The 15884-nt window shown below is 38.3% G+C and overlaps 1 protein-coding gene across 1 annotated transcript; it reads left to right on the top strand.

Annotated features, from left to right (window-relative positions):
* Positions 1–1780: 1780 nt before the first annotated feature.
* vps37c (VPS37C subunit of ESCRT-I) lies at positions 1781–15866 on the top strand. Its single transcript, XM_008418843.3, has 5 exons — positions 1781–2514; positions 2929–3038; positions 6777–6948; positions 7904–7986; positions 9075–15866. The coding sequence occupies exons 2-5, from the start codon at positions 2946–2948 to the stop codon at positions 9807–9809; spliced, it is 1083 nt and encodes a 360-aa protein (XP_008417065.1). The 5' UTR covers positions 1781–2514; positions 2929–2945; the 3' UTR covers positions 9810–15866.
* The last annotated feature ends 18 nt before the right edge of the window (positions 15867–15884 follow it).

Here is a 15884-nt window from a genome sequence, read left to right as displayed (position 1 = left end):
TGTTTTATTTATGGTGAATAGAAAAAAAAATTGGGGCCCTTTCAATTATAAAATTAATCACATTGTCACAAAGATTGTTTTTAAGCAGTAAAAATTTTATGTTCTCACTCCCAGACCAAAACTCCCCTCTCCCCCCCCTGCATGAAATAGTTTGTTCCTGCTTGGAGCGCTTCACCGTGACGCTGTTCAGCTGCAGACAGTGGAAGACACGAATGACTGTGGCAGCTACTATGCTGCTAAGAAAAGTAATAAAGTTTTCAAAAAAAATAATAATGGAGAGGTAGAGAGAGGAAAGGGCAAGAGTGTCAATTTATAGCTCAGGTTTTCCCTGAGAAGTGGGTAGACTGTGTGAGATTGTCAACCATTTAGCACAGTTTGCTTAGCTAATTATTACCTCCATTTCACTAGGATTTAATGAATTAAGGAAAAAAATTACAAAGATATGCATATATTGAACTTGTACCTTTTACCACTTAACAACAGATGAGTCAGTCAGCAGCAGCTCTAACCCACACCCCTCCTGATCTGTTCTCTCCCGAGTGAAATTAAAGCTGCAGTATGTAACTTTTATAAAAAAAATATTTTTTCCCACATATTTGTTAAAACTGTCATTATGTTGAGACAGTATGGTATGAGAAGTAATCTGTGAAAAATCTATTTCCTTTGCTTTCTCCCAGTACTCTATAGAAACAACTAATCAGAGGCAGGAGAGTTTTAGTGCTGTGAATCACAATCTCATGTGGTGCTGCTCATCCTTCCACCGCCTTGCTCTGTGCTATGCTGCAGCTAGCATAGCCTCTTGTAAATGCTCAGTCTAGTTAGCATAGCTACCAGTGATGGCAGATAAACAATTTTCCTGTAATCATAAGTTGTTTCTCCACCATTAGCACATTTAGCAGTGAGTGAATGAGTTGATTGACAGCGCTAAAACCATCCTACTGGTTCTGATTGGATGTTTTGATCAGAACAATGCAGTACTTTCGCTAGCAACAGTAGTTCAGGGAGGAGATTGATTGTTTTCACAGATTATCTGTCTCATAATAAACTACTACGACATGGTGACAGCTTTAACAAATATGGAGAAAACATTTTTTATTAAGTATACTGCAGCTTGAATAAAATGCAACTACATAGCATTTTTGAGAAGTCTGGATTGCTTCAGGTATATTTTGCATGTTGCCTATGACTGTTGCTGATGGGGAGACATTTCAGTAATCTAAAACTAATAGAAAAAAATTAAGCAATCTGCATAATGTATGCAGACTGTATTCATACTGAATTTTACTCTTGCATGTAAAATTCATGAACAGTAAATATTGTACTTGTTATCATTATTAGACCAAAGAAAGCAAGGCAGTTGCAAGCCTTTGAAATTGCGACACTTTTGATGGGTCAGACAGACTCAAGAAATTGTAACAGCAGCTACGTGGGGGGAGGGGGCCCAATTAAAAAATTTTTCAGGGGGCCCAAGATTCCTGGCAGCGCTCCTGTGTGCCAGTAATCATATTCACTTTTATTTATACCAGTGGTTCTGGTCTCACACACACACACATATATATATATATATATATATATATATATATATATATATATATATATATATATATACTCTTTAGATGTTAAAAATTCTGCATTTGTTATATTTTAAAACAATTTGTTGTTGCTCACAGCTGTGATTTTCCTAAAACAAAGAGCAATAACTTACAAACATTGTTCCGATGGAAGTGACAGTTCTGCCATTGTTTTGAATTTACATTGAGAAGCCTTTGAGCATGCGCGAATCTCTTGGCCAACAACCGTTTCCTCTTGTCTCTCGGCGCATACCATTTCCAGAAACAGCTTTTTGTTTTTCGGGTTCTCCAGAGGTCAGTGGGCTGCTTAAGACATTATACTTAAAGGAAAGGGCAAAAAAATATTATTCAAAACTTGGGCAAACATAAAAATCTTGTCAGTTCAGCAATACACGCCTGAATAAAATTGTTTCTCTTGAAATACACCCCCGCCAGCTGTGGAGGAGTCCAAAAATGGCAGGAGTTCCTGTCAGAGCAGAGTGGAACTTTCCTATTTTTCTTCCAATTTTGTCAACTATCGGTTAAATTTTCCCCACTGCGTTAATATTTTTGATTCAACTAATCATTACCAGGACTGTAGGGAGTTTGGCCAGCCATCAGTTGCTGGGTGACTTGGTCCCGGGGCTTCGTGTTTGGTCGGCAGATCACCGGGCTTCCCTCGAAGTTGACGCCGCTCTTCTTTTCACAGGCTCCCCCTGACAACAGCTCACTGAACGCGGAACTTTCAGCTGAGACTGGACATCGGCGGTAGCTAGCTAGTTAGCTTGCCGGCCGAAGAGCGCCGAAAACAAACCAGCGTCGTCTCGGTTTTTTCCCTTCATTCAGCTGATACCCGCTCGGAGATCCAGGAGACGTGTCGCGTCGCTTGTCAGGGGAAATAAATATCTGGTGTTAGATGTCAGCACCAGTCAGAGACGCACTGACTTTCTTCTGCTGTTATAATGTAAGTGCCTGTTTATTTACACCTTTTCTTTTATTGACTGTTCTTCTGAAAATCTGTTTTTGTTTACCGTGGCCTTCGACCACTTGTGTACTGTACATACTGTTCTAAGTTATATTTCTCAGCCGCCAGTTGGCCAGCTATTTATAGAATGTCGCTATTTAGGTGTTCCCCGTTTACTCTTATTTACTAAATAAGTGGCCAAATCATTTTAAAATGCGTATTTATAATGAAATGCATCTATTAAGTAGCTAGTGTGTTTTATTTTTGTCAATATAACTGTAAAAAAATCAGGCTGTTATAATTGACTATATTAATTGACATTAATTTCAGATGGGAGGCCTCCAAGTGTTCACTTTCTGTTTCCAAGCAGTGGTTTAACCTCGTTTTACTTCCTGTATGCTCTTTGACGGACAGCTATCCTAGCCAATCACATGGAGAAGCTCCAGGACTTGGGCCAATCAGAGCTGCAGGAGCTCCTGGACAATCCAGAGAGGGTGGAGTCTATGGCTCAGGAGTCTGACGAGGTAAGAAAAAAAGGAAGCGTTACTTTATCTTTAGCTCAGGTTTTGAAATGGCTCAGGAGCGAGTTATAGGTTTATTATAATTCAGAAAAACTAAAGGTAAAATTCTCAGACTGAGTTGTGTTGATTTGTTGACTTTCATGGATAGATATAATCAGAGGTGGGTAGAGTACCCAAAATTGTACTCTAGTAAAAGAAGCACTACTTCAGCATATTTTACCCAAATAAAAGTAGAGTAGCCATCCAAGAAATTACTCGAATAAAAAAGTATTTGGTAAAAAAGTCTACTCAAGTACTGAGTAGTTGATCAATTTATCAATCAGTTAATATTTAAAAATTACATCATCAGGTGGACCGAAATATAAAATTAAGTGGAAATTTTAGTATTTCAAGGACTAAAATGACAAAAATTAATATAAGTAACAAAAAATCACAAAATGAGACAAAATATTTTTTTTCCAAATCAGTTTCTTTCAATATGAAACTTAAACAAAACTAAGTGTGTGTCTGTCCCTGGTGAATATTTGGTTAAAACATGTTTGTTTTTCACTCAGTTGGTAGAGAATCCAGAAATTTTACTCAAGTAAAAGTAGAGCTGCTTGTAGGTGCTGTGGTGGTGCAGGGGTTAAGCACAACCCAGATATGGAGGCTTTAGTCCTCGACGCGGCTGTTGCAGTTTCGATTCCCGGCCTGGAATCGAGACAAAGAAAACCCTAGAAGGGGAAGACATGCGACCAAGGTCATGGGGTCTTTACCGCATGTCTTTCCCTTCTAGGGTTTTTTTTGTCTCCAATGATCATCGCAGTTATGGGTTTAGCTGTGATGTTGAACCAAAGTACGCTGCCTCTTACTAATGTAGGAGTTTTATTTGTTGCAATTGCCAAAGAAAACTGTATACACACATTCCACACTCAGACAAGCTGACCAAACGGTTTTGAGTTGTTGTTTGTTTGTTTTTTTGGTTTATTTTCCCTCAAGTACGCATCATCCACTAATGTCATAATATGCATGCTTTGTTAGTTTGTATTCAAATTGCTGTCTTCTTAGGGAGGAATTAAGAAGCTTGACCAGAAAATTCATCTAACTGCACTCTGATTCTGGACCCAAATAAAGTTTCATCAGATGTAATATTCTTTTAGATTTTCACAGAAAGCTTTCTTGGACATTTTAACATTTTAGGTTTACAGAGCTCTCACACTGTGTCAGACATGCAAACATTTATTTTTGTTGAATGTTTAAACATTCAACATACCGTTTCTTATTTCTTTAGATTTTTGAGAGTTAGATTTTAGCTTTAAGTCCCATTTTTAGCCAAAATTTCCTAGATTGTTCTGGAGGTTTTATTTTATTTTTATTTTTGCAGCCATTTACTGTTGAGTAGGTTTTCCTAAAGACAGGCAGCAGCTCAGCTGGGAAAGGGAGGAAAAAGCGTCTCATTTTTTTAATGATGTTGGAATAACAACGCCCCTTTTTTCTATGACTGGGTGGAAATATTGACAGTGGCTGCACTTTTAGACTTTAGCAAATCATTGGCAGCTTTTATGTATGAGTCATAAACCAGCCGTGTGTATGGAAACACTGTTAGGCAGACGTGTAGTGCTTTACATAACATTTAGTCACATAACAGTAACAAATATTAGTATATTTTATTTTGATTTTATGTGATAGACCAGTGCAAAGCATTACATAATGTAAAGTTTAAGGAAGATGATGTTTTGGAGAGTTCTAAGGAAGATGATGTTTTGGAGAGTTCTACATAAAAGCAGAGAAAGGTTGAACAGATTTGCAGAATATGCAGCAAATTTGTCATTGTCACAATATGCATTAAGAACTGTAATAATTGTTAGCTAGTTAGTTAAGTACCATGGATATAATAAATTTGGTGTTTGATGCAGCATAAACAAGTTTTAGAAGGTAAGTTTTAAAAGGCTCCTTGTTCCTTTTTACAAAACAATTCTTATTTTTTTGCAGTAGTTGGATACACTAATCATTATCTAGTGTCTATGCTATGAACTCTAAGCAGATTATTATTCATTCATTTTCTGTGAGCCATGTCGTTATTGCAACATTCATCAATGTTATTGCATGTTGTATTATCATTGTGCAGCTGTAGAGTAAAATGCAATCCTTTGTTTTGCTGCAGTTTCAGCTGAACATCTTAATCTGGTTCGTCTCCAGCAGCTCTAAACATCCAGAGACTCAAATTTACTCAATTCTCACTTTGGATGAGAGTCTCTGTAAACATCCAGGTTCATACCTCGCTGAAGTTTCAGCTTTCTGTCTGGATCTTGACTTTGACTAGGTCATTCTAACACACTAATATGCTATAATTTAAAGCATGGGTGTCAAACTCAAACACAGCTATTTCTTTGGCCCTCTAAGTCTCAGAAATTGAACTGCAAGGTAACAGTTGTGGTTAAATATAATTTTAACATTTAAATCAAATCAGTTTTTATTTGTATTGGGCCAAATTACATCAATGTGAAAAGATGTTCAATATTATTTGATCTTAAGAAGTATCAGTATCGGGGTTGAGTCCCAGTCTCAACTTTTCCCTGTATTTAGCTCCTCCTTCCTCTCAATCAACTGCTCAGTTTTCTGCTGAATAACGGCCTCCCCACATCATGATGCCCCCACTTCCGTATTTCACTGTAGAGGACAAAGTGTTCAGGATGGCATGTTTTGTTAGTTTTCCATCATATACATCTTCTGTTTTGGCCAAAAGGTAAATTTTTTGACTTGCTGTGTTTCTTGGACTTCTATACTGAGATTAAATTATACAAAAGTGAACTCTGTTCATTTTATGAACTTGAAGACTGTTGTTGCACTGGATTTTAATTGGAGCTATCAGAAAAAAAAAGTTCTACTTAAAAATCATGCCCTACTTGTTTTGGTATGTTGCTTTAAATCCCAAGAATCCACATTAAATGTTGAGGTTGTAAAAGTTTGGTAAAATGTTTGAAGGATTGAAATCAACAGGAGGGAGCGTGCTTTGATGTAAAACACATTGTGTGAGAGATATTATAAAGACTGTAGAACAAAAGAGGAAATATTACCTGTTGTCATAACACTGCTGAGGTTGTTGTCTACCTGTGACTCAGCAGTTTGTCGCCATCTCTTGTGTTTTCTCATTTTTTAATCCTTTAACTTTGACTTGAGTCTTTAACACAATGTGCTACAATGCTTCAAACACAATAGACCCATTTATTTTGTGTTTTGCTCCCAGTTCAACCTGAAATTAAGTCAAAAGTTTACAAAAAATAAATGCATTTTGCATTTAAGATGAAAAAAAAGCCTTTGTATGTAAATAAGTTTCACCTAAAGTTCATCAAGTGGCATAGATTTTAAACAAAATCTCATATTAAGCACCTTTTGCTGTCTAATTATTTATCAATTAATCCAACAGATTAGCCCTACACTGTATTATTAAATTGAGCAGAAAGAGCTGAACTTGTCACATGCTAGTGTTATTAAGCATGTGAAATATTTATTTTAGCTACAAATGATCAAACATTCACTAAAGGAATTCTGGGTTATTCCATTCTAGGCAATAAAATGTATATTTTCTTATTTCAATTAGGAATGGATTTATTTGCATTTTAATGTATTTCTAATATTGTACAAGAAAAACTTAAGTGGTCAGATGAAAAAGGCGCAAAATGTGGCAACTTCTTAATCTGATTAATCGTCAAAGTAATCGTTGCAGGCCTTTCTGTAATTAGCGAATTTTTCCTTCTTCAGATTCAGAATATCCAGCTGGAGAGAGAGATGGCGCTGGCGGCCAACCGCAGCCTGGCAGAGCAAAACCTGGACATGAAACCTCGTTTGGAGTCCCTGAAGGAGGCGCTGGTGGCGAGATACTCTCAGCTGGAGGCCGTCAGAGAAACCTACAGGCAGCACTGCTCCCAGAGAGGTGGGGCGCAGGAAACACTGACGTTGGAAATTAGAGAAACAATGAGACTTTAAATAAATTCTGTCAGTTCACCATTGTCTTCTAGTCCTTTGTATTGTGCTATTTTTAGACATGTGGATGAACTATTTTCAGTTTTTTATAGTCGAAGTCTATATTGCCTCAGGTAAAGGTGCCTTATGTAACTTTTATACAACATTTATTTCTTACATATTTGTTAAAAGTGTAACCATGTCATGACGGTATAATATCAGACAGATAATCTGTAAAGCTAAATCTTCTTCATTTCCTCCCTGAGCTAGCGTTGCCATCTGAAGAAATGCACCGCTCCCGACCAAAAACAACCAGTCGGAGCCAAGAAGAGCGTCTTAGCTCTGTCAATCATCCTCATGTTCTCGCTGCTAAATTTCCTAATGATGGAGAAACAGCTTACAGCTGCAGGATAACCATTTATCTGCTGTCGTCAGCTGCTGTGTTAACTAGCCTTAGCATTCACAACAGGCTCTGCTAGCTGCAGCATTGACAGCGCTAAGGCTGTCAATGCCTTAGCCTGGCTCTGATTGGTTGTTTCTAGAGAGCACTGGGAGAAGGCACAGGAGCTCAATTTTTTTATTTTTAAAGATTATCTCTCTCATACTGTCACAACATAAATTATAAAAAGAAAATATATTCTTTTAATAAAAGTTGTGTACGGCAGCTTTAAGAAGTGATCAGTCCAGTTTAAGTATTTTTTTTATAATTGGCTTGAATGAATTTACTTTACTCTGCTCCCTGGTTTTCCCATTGGACATTTTTTTTAAAAAGTCACGAAGTAGGTCATTTGCTGCACGTCTCATTATTCTGAGCAGATTATTATCCAGATGAACACAACCAGTTTTTCACGTTCTCTGCTGTTCTGTAAAAGCCCTACGGACGTTTTTTTTTGTCTTAAGGTGTTGTTTCCTATCTGTTCACACAGATGGGATGGTGGGTCAGGTCTCTCCAGAGGCGTTCTTCTCAAGACTACAAACGGAAAGTGAAAAAACGGAGTCTGAGTCAGAGGTTGGTGTTCAGCCGCCCAACACATCAACCAATCAACCAATTAATCAAGTTTATCTGTATGGCACATTTCAGCAACAAGGGAGTACAAAGTGCTTTACATAGTTAAAAACACAAAAAAATACAAAGTTGTTGATTAATGTTTCACTTCCAATGTTTCAAAAGTAACTCTAAACAGGTGAGTTTTTACTCGCATGTCTAATTAAAATGTAAAATACAGGGCATTATAGATGTATTTTATACAATATTTTTCACATATTGCTATGTTAAAAATAGAAATTAGATTTTATAGAATAGACTATGATCTGGTCAATATGACTTAAAATATAATCAGATTTTTTTCATACCAGATCTGTCTTTATTCAAACTGTTTTCAAACTTTATTCTGCTAATACTATGATTACGTTCTTGTAATTAAAACAAAATTGGTGGCTTTAACTCACTCACTCACTCACTCACTCACTCACTCACTCACTCACTCACTCACTCACTCTTTGGTTACCTATCTACTCACTCATTCTTTGGTTACCTAGCAACAACCTGTGGAGTAACTGACGCAGCAGCAGTTTTAAGGTTTTCTCTCAGTGCCTCTTAACCATTTAAAAACAAAAAACAAGGTTGTGGAGTGAGAGTTAAAAATGATAACAGTTCAAAGTTCACATCACCAGTTTGGCAGTATTTCAGATATTTAAAACAAAAAACTAATCAATAATTATCAATATTAACTGATATAAAATGCTTATTTTGCGATTCAGGTCTTATCTGGCCCAGATGCTGCATCATACAACTCGTAGAAGTTGAATTAGAACCCATAGACTAAAAGCCTCTTTTTTTTAAAAAAATTCTATCATTTGTAATATATTATTTAGAAATAAAAGCCAGGGAGCTGGCGTGGGGGGATTTAAGATTGGTTAAGATTGGAAATCTTTTTTTTTTTTTTGTCTCTTATTTTTATCTACGTTTGGGTTTTTAGAACTGATTTGCTGTTGTAATGTTGGTATTTAGACTTTATTTGTAAGCCACGCCGCCCAGCCCTGTGTGTTTCTTCCGTCGGCGGTAGATGATGCGTGTTTCACCGTGTGTGTGTCCAGGTTCTGGCCGATGACTTCCTGGAAGGCTCTCTGTCTTTGGACTCCTTCTTCGAGCGTTTCCTCCTCCTGCGCTCGCTCGCTCACAAAAGACGTGTGCAGATAGAGAAACTCCAAGAAATCCTGCGACAGAGGGACAAGAGCAACCCGACCGCCATGACATCATCAGCCGGCGTTGCCCCAAACCCCGTTGCCACGGCAGCCTCATGGAACCTACCGACGACAACAGTGACGACGACAAATCTGCCGCAGCCGAACTCCAACCCGCCGTCCTCCAGCTACCAAAACTCCTCTCAGTCGGCCTCGTCTTCTGCAGTTGGAGCCTCTGGGCTTCCATACAGCCCGTACCCCGCTGCCCCTCCCAACCCACCTGCTGTAGTGGCAGCGGCGGGGCCGATCCCAAACAATCCGCCCCCACAGTTCACTCCATACCCGAGCTCTGGCTCGTCTTTCACCCCGGCCGCGGGCTACTCCGGGCCCAGACCGGCATTCGGGCCGCCTTCCTCCGTCACCTGCCCGTACCCGACCCAGCACCCGTTTCCTGCCCCGCACCCCGGCTCTGCGTTCGGTCAGTACACCCCCAGCCACCCACCCGCCGGCGGCCCGGCGCCGTACCCGGCCTCCTACAGCTACGGCGGCTACAGCTACCCGGCCGCGCCGGCGTATTCCAGTTCTCAGTCTCCAACGGGGAAGCCCATGTACAGAGCCGGGTACGGCGTTCCACAGCCGTACTCCTGAAAGCGCTGCTGCTGATCGGCCTCACACCGCGGAAACACTGAACCTCTCCAAGTATTTCTGATGTAGTTTCTACTGCAAATATCTTAGTACACTTAAAATACGACAAAGCTAACTTACAAATAACTTCCCAGTAAAATACAGAACGTTGCTTTAAGTATTCCTTTATTGATTTAAAGACGCCCTCGTTCAACTGGCAGATTGTTTCACTTATAAGTGGAGGTGCACCGACTGCAGTTTTCTGACCGATCAGCAGTCCTGACCTGCCGATTCTGAATTTGGCTAATACCAATTTTTTTGTCTGAAATGTTGTTAAACCCCTCTAAAGGCAGAGCAGAAAAGGACAGAGGCTGATTTTTAGACCTTTACTGAGGTAGATAAGATCGGCTTCACACGCATGAATCAGCCCAGAATTAAGGAATTCAGGCCCAGTTTACTGCACCCTTACTTGTTTTAAGTTAATACTTTCTTAATATTGATAGTTTCACTGGAAGATTGTTCCACTTATAACAACACTGCAAAAACATAAAGTCTTACTAAGTATTTTTGGTCTATTAGTTTTTGGTCTTTTAGTGCAAATATCTTATTACACTTGAAATAGGACAGAACCAACTTACTAGTAACTTTTCAGCAACACATAGAAGCTTGGTTTAAGACGATAATTCCTTAATATTGACGAAAATGTTCTAATTCTATCAGCAGATTATTTTACTGATAAAACGTTTTCCCCTTGTTATATGTGACATAATCTGCCGGTGGAACCAGTATTTTTTTTATCAATATTAAGGAATTATTGACTTATCTTGCTGAAAAGTTACTTGTAAGTTAATTTTGTATATTTTTTTTCCAAGTGAACTAAGACATTTGAACTAGAAACTAGGATTTTGTTTTTGCAGTGAAAACATTTTTCTCCTCAGTGAAATAATCAGCCAGTGCAACCAACACTTATTCATCAAGATAAAGGGATTATCGACGTATAATCTACAGTACAGCTAGAGTATGTAACTTTTATAATAAAAGTTGTCACCATGTTGTGACGGTGTATGTGTGAGAAAATCAACCTCCTCCATCTTCTACCTGAGCTGTCTGAAGAAATGCACCACTCCTTTTCAAAAACAACCAATCAGAGTCAGGAGGCGGGTCTTACTGTTGTCAATCTTGCTTGCTGTTAGCGGATAAATGGTTTCCCTATGTTATCAGTGGCTACGCTAACTAGCCTTAGCATTCACAACAGGCTTTGTTAGCTGCAGCATAGCAGACAGCAAAGGAGGTGATTGACAGCACTAAAACCCTCTTCCTTATTCCGATTGGTTGTTTCTAGACAGCATTTTTTTCAATTTATATCTCTTATACTCTCACTATATACTGACAGTTTCAACAAATACACACAAAAAATTTTTTTTTATAAAAGTTGCATACCACAGCTTTAAAACAAGCTGCCATATCTTGATAAAAAGTTACTTGTAAGTTAGTCTTGTCTTTTTTTTCTCAATATACTTGCACTAAAAACTAAACCAAAAACACTTGGTTAGATTATTTTGAGTGTTTTTGCAGTGCAGTTCCCAAAACTTTCTTCCTTTCTCTCCCTCTTCTCTCTTGCTTTTTCCCCTGCTTCTTCCTCCTTTCACACACAGTCTCACCCTCCAGAGGTCTCTTGCTTTACTTAACTTTGTTGCACTATTTCATTAAACCAGTCTGAAGTATCTGCCCTTCCCTCTGCCCCTCCCTCTCTCCCTTCACCACACTAGTCTCAGGTTGTTGCATTGCTTTGAGGTGTTCAAACACTCGTTTGTGTCGTCTTTCTCCCTGTTGAAGTGATGTTCTGTCCCCCCCGCCTCTCCGTCACGTTCATGGCAACGATGAGTCATCGTAACACTACGAACAATGTAAACCAGCTGTCTGTCTGCTTCACACCCATATTTATTAGTAAACTGCTTGTGATCGGAGCGTCTTAGGAGGCTGAATACAGACGGAGTTGTGGCTAAAGCGAAGCATGGTTTCTTTATTAAGTCGTCTGGGCTTTGATGCAGCTTCGGCTCGTTCTGCCGTTTGATTGGCTCTCCCGGTGGCGGGTGAGCGCCTTCATGCAAATAGCTTTTGTTCTGAGGAGCTTTCAGGAATCAGTCCCACTTTCTGTTCTTAGAAACCAAAGAAGCTTCATTTCGTTTGACCTGCAGGTTGACGACGTTCTGCATCTGCATGTTTAAAACTTTCCACGCCATTAATTTTGAGTTTTCAGCTGTTACTGTTTTTATGGGGGGAAAAACTCTAAATATATTGATGAAAGATGATGACAGTAAAATTTCCTGAGCAACTCTTTTCTTGTTTAGCTAGATGAGCACCGATTTCAGTTTTCTGGCCGATCACGGATCCTTAAGGGCATTTGCCTGGTAGATTCAGTTTGATTGGGGATAAAATCAGTTTCATATGTAAGTATCGACCGATTGCTGATTTCCCAAAATCACGGAAATCTGCGCCGATTTAACCTCTTTGAAAGAAAGGATTATTTTGTGTTTATGTCCCACTAGGATTTGTCAACAGTTGGGAGACAATTGCTGTTTATTACAGTGTCCCATAGCGCCCCCCACTGGCCACACAGGCCACATTGTGAGGACTTGGATAAACCTGAAAGTAATTTGCCAATGGGGAAAATTTTGACAAGCGAGTTAATTGGTTCGTTACTGGATTTAAAATAAGACAAGGTTTTAAAAATACCTCATAACTATAATCTGTAGTTTTGCTTAAATCAAATATTGTTTTCAGTAATTGCAGCGCTATAATACTAGACACTTTTAGATGTAATTCTTGTATAAATACAATGATAGCTAGCCTTGGAAATCTCCTACCAGCTCAAGACAATTAGACTGAATAAAATTTAGAAGGAATATTTTTATTAAAGCCCGCCAACACAAGACGCTGAATCCAACCACAGGTCATTTGTTAGCAAAACGTGGCGTTTCGTGAAGCCTGGTGGTGCACCGATTGCAAATTTTTCAGCCGATCATGAATCTTTAAAAAGCCTGACCTGCCAATACCAATTTTTAATTTTTTTTTTATCTGAAAAGTTACTAAGTTTATCGGTGCACCCCCTTCCAAAACTACTTGTTTGTTCCTTTGGATATCTGGATGAAATTTTCTCTGCCAAGGATCTAGTTCTGAGTACTGTTTAACTTTGCACTGTGTTTCACCACTGTTCACATTTGATTCAGAACCGTTCTACGAAGCTAATGTGTGAAAACGCCCCACATTCCCTCTGATCTGTTTGGATCCATCTTCAGGAATCACTAAACTATAACATTTCTGTTTGACCTCAGAACAAAACAAATTAGTACTCCTGATCAAACGAGTGGTCTCAGTACTGATGATGTGGTTTTTACACGCCTCGGCGTTCTGGCATTTTGCACAAACTTCCTCCCCGAGTTTCAGTTTTAGATCCCCAATAAAACAATAATGAACACCTTAACGCTGATTTTTGTCATGGATGAAGGAACAAAACTGATCTTAAAGAGATCAAACTGAACTTCTGACCAGACAAGGTGATTGAAACTTGCTTCTGATGGGAGTGAAGTTGGTGGGTGATCAGGTACTGACTAATCAAAGGGAAAACGCTTCAACAGAACCACAGTGGGTTGGTTTTGTTATTCTGACATTACTTTGGCCTTCATGTGTTGACTGGGCGTGGTTTAAACCATCCAGCACAGCGAATGTAAAGATCATGGTGTGGCGAAATGTCAACGGTCTACTTGGATCACATGTGTCAAACTCAAGGTCCGGGGGCCAAATCTGGCCCGCCATAGCTTTTCATGTAGCCGTCTAGACACCAGGCGCCATATTACATCAATAAGTCTCTCTGGTTTTTCATGAAAATTCACATAAACTTAACCCATCCTCGCATTTTGAGTCAGCAAAAAAATGGTCAGAATCATTTGGGTTTAAGTGACCCACTCCCACCTGCAGGTGGCAGCATTTCTTCGTTTTTACGACACTGCCGCCTCGGCCTCCCTTGATGTCAAGTTATATAGTCTGTGATCAATAAGGCGAGAAACAAAAAGTCGCATATGTAAATGCAAATACTTTAAAGATCCTTTTCAGATTTTTCTTTATTAGCACCACACAATCAGAAACTTTGATTGTAAAAGAATCAAAAATCAGTAGCTGCGTTTTTGTTGACCATGTAATTCAGCAATTTGACATTTCAAAAATTTATTTGCTTAATGGAAGCACAACAATTTTGAAAAAACTCGTTTGGCGCTGGGGTGACGTAGTTTTCGGCCATTTTGAAATTGGTTTATTTATCAAAACTTCAATGGAAAAAGTTTTTTGCATCACACGAGTCACATGATCAACAACACCGGGGGCATACCACGAAGAATAAAACAACAAGAAACAGTTGGAGGATATTAGTGTGGCATTTTTATTGACTTATTGTGTCAACAAACGTATTCACGTGATTTTAATTGAGTTTTTTGATTTAATGGAAACACCGCAATTGCGAAATTGTGTTTCTTCTATAGTGGAAAATAGAAAAATCTTTGCTGACATTTGTAATGGAAACGCAGCTAATGTGAAAAGATGATAAATATTTAATTTTAAGAAGAACATTCATGATCTTGGTATTGCCCAAAATGAAAATAAGTTTGACACTCCTGCCTTAGACCATCAAAAGCACAAAAAGGCAGTGCTGGGAATTTCCAAGTTATTGACGGGTGATTTTGTAAGGTAGTCTTTGTAACGCTTCATTAAAAGCAAAATGGAAGCATTTTGCTTCAAAGAGTGAAATGTCTTATACAACGACGTACTAGAGCTACTATAGATACGGAGGGAAAAAAGAGTACATTTTCACCAGAAAACTCTGAAATTTTCAGATTAATCTCAAAAAAAAAATTTCTTGAACAAAAAAACGTGAAAATTTGAGTTTGAAAATTTCTAAAATTTGCTAATAGAAAAAATCTCCTGGGATTAATCAGAAAAATTCCAAAAGTACAAAATTTTCTGAAGATTCAAAAAAAATTAATTTCTGAGATGAATCTGAAAATTTCTGAATTTATTTTCTAGAAAACATTTGATTTTTCAGACTCATTAATTTCTGTTATCTCTGGAAAATATTAGATTTATCTCAAAATTTGCTTATTTTCTAGAAAATTTTTGACTTCAAATTTAAAGATTTTTCAGAAAAACATGGAAATTTTCAGATTCATCTCAGAAATTTTCCAGAAAAATAGGAAGATTAATCTAAAAATGTTATGACTTTTCAAAGTCAGAAATTTTAATGTTTTGATTGTTTTGTTTTTTGTTATTTGTTGGATTAATCTCAATTTCGGGGATTTTTCTTTCTAGAAAACGTGTCAAGCTCAGAATTTTTTTTTTTTTTTCTGGAAATTTTTTTAGATTAATCTCTACAATTTCTTAGATTTTACTTCTTTTTTTCTATCTGCAGTGGCCCTCATAAACCGTCGTAATCATGTGATCAGAGTTAATTTTTCATTCATAATATTTCACGGAAACTGGGATGACTCCGGAAGAGCCTGCGGCGCTCCATCGTCAACATACGCTCGTCTACTGATGTGACGTAAGCAGGAAAAATCTCACGTGGAACAATCGGTCTTAAAACACGTCTTATCTGGCAACCATGAGGTGGTGAACGCACCCACCGCATGGTGGCGCCACTGCGCCGGCGCGGCAGTGTTTCCATCTTAATCACGTGCTTTAGTTGAGTCTTTCTCGCCTTGTTGTTTTCTGTGGGCTTTGAGTGAACTCATCAATGTTTCTTCTTCGCCTGACGGGTGAAAAAAAACCCAGAATGGTTTCATATCCTCCTGATGAAGAGCGATCATACCGAGGACTTACCGGCCCTCCGGGCTCTGACGGTAAAAGTGATTACAGTGTTTTAGAAGAAGCACAAGAAAAAAAAATATTAGCTTGGTTGAGGATTTATATTATTCTGAGGGTAATGACATTCAGATGGACTGAAATCATCTTCTGATAATAAAAAAAAATATGTAGATTGTTTAAAATCTTATCTCTTTTTGTTGTGAATAATTAAACATTCATTTGAACTAATCCACGCTTGTTGAGTTG

This window comes from Poecilia reticulata, chromosome 1 (assembly GCF_904066995.2).
Source record: "Poecilia reticulata chromosome 1, P_reticulata-male-v2, whole genome shotgun sequence".
NCBI lineage: Eukaryota > Metazoa > Chordata > Actinopteri > Cyprinodontiformes > Poeciliidae > Poecilia > Poecilia reticulata.
Note: the sequence above shows the minus strand (reverse complement) of the source record. Positions and strands in the feature narration are given on the sequence as shown.

Coding starts and splice junctions, on each gene's coding strand:
- vps37c (XM_008418843.3), top strand. CDS start 2,946: ATGGAGAAGCTCCAGGACTTGGGCCAATCAGAGCTGCAGGAGCTCCTG. Junction 6,949..7,903: donor GCAGCACTGCTCCCAGAGAG/GTGGGGCGCAGG, acceptor CTGTTCACACAG/ATGGGATGGTGGGTCAGGTC. Junction 7,987..9,074: donor AAACGGAGTCTGAGTCAGAG/GTTGGTGTTCAG, acceptor GTGTGTGTCCAG/GTTCTGGCCGATGACTTCCT.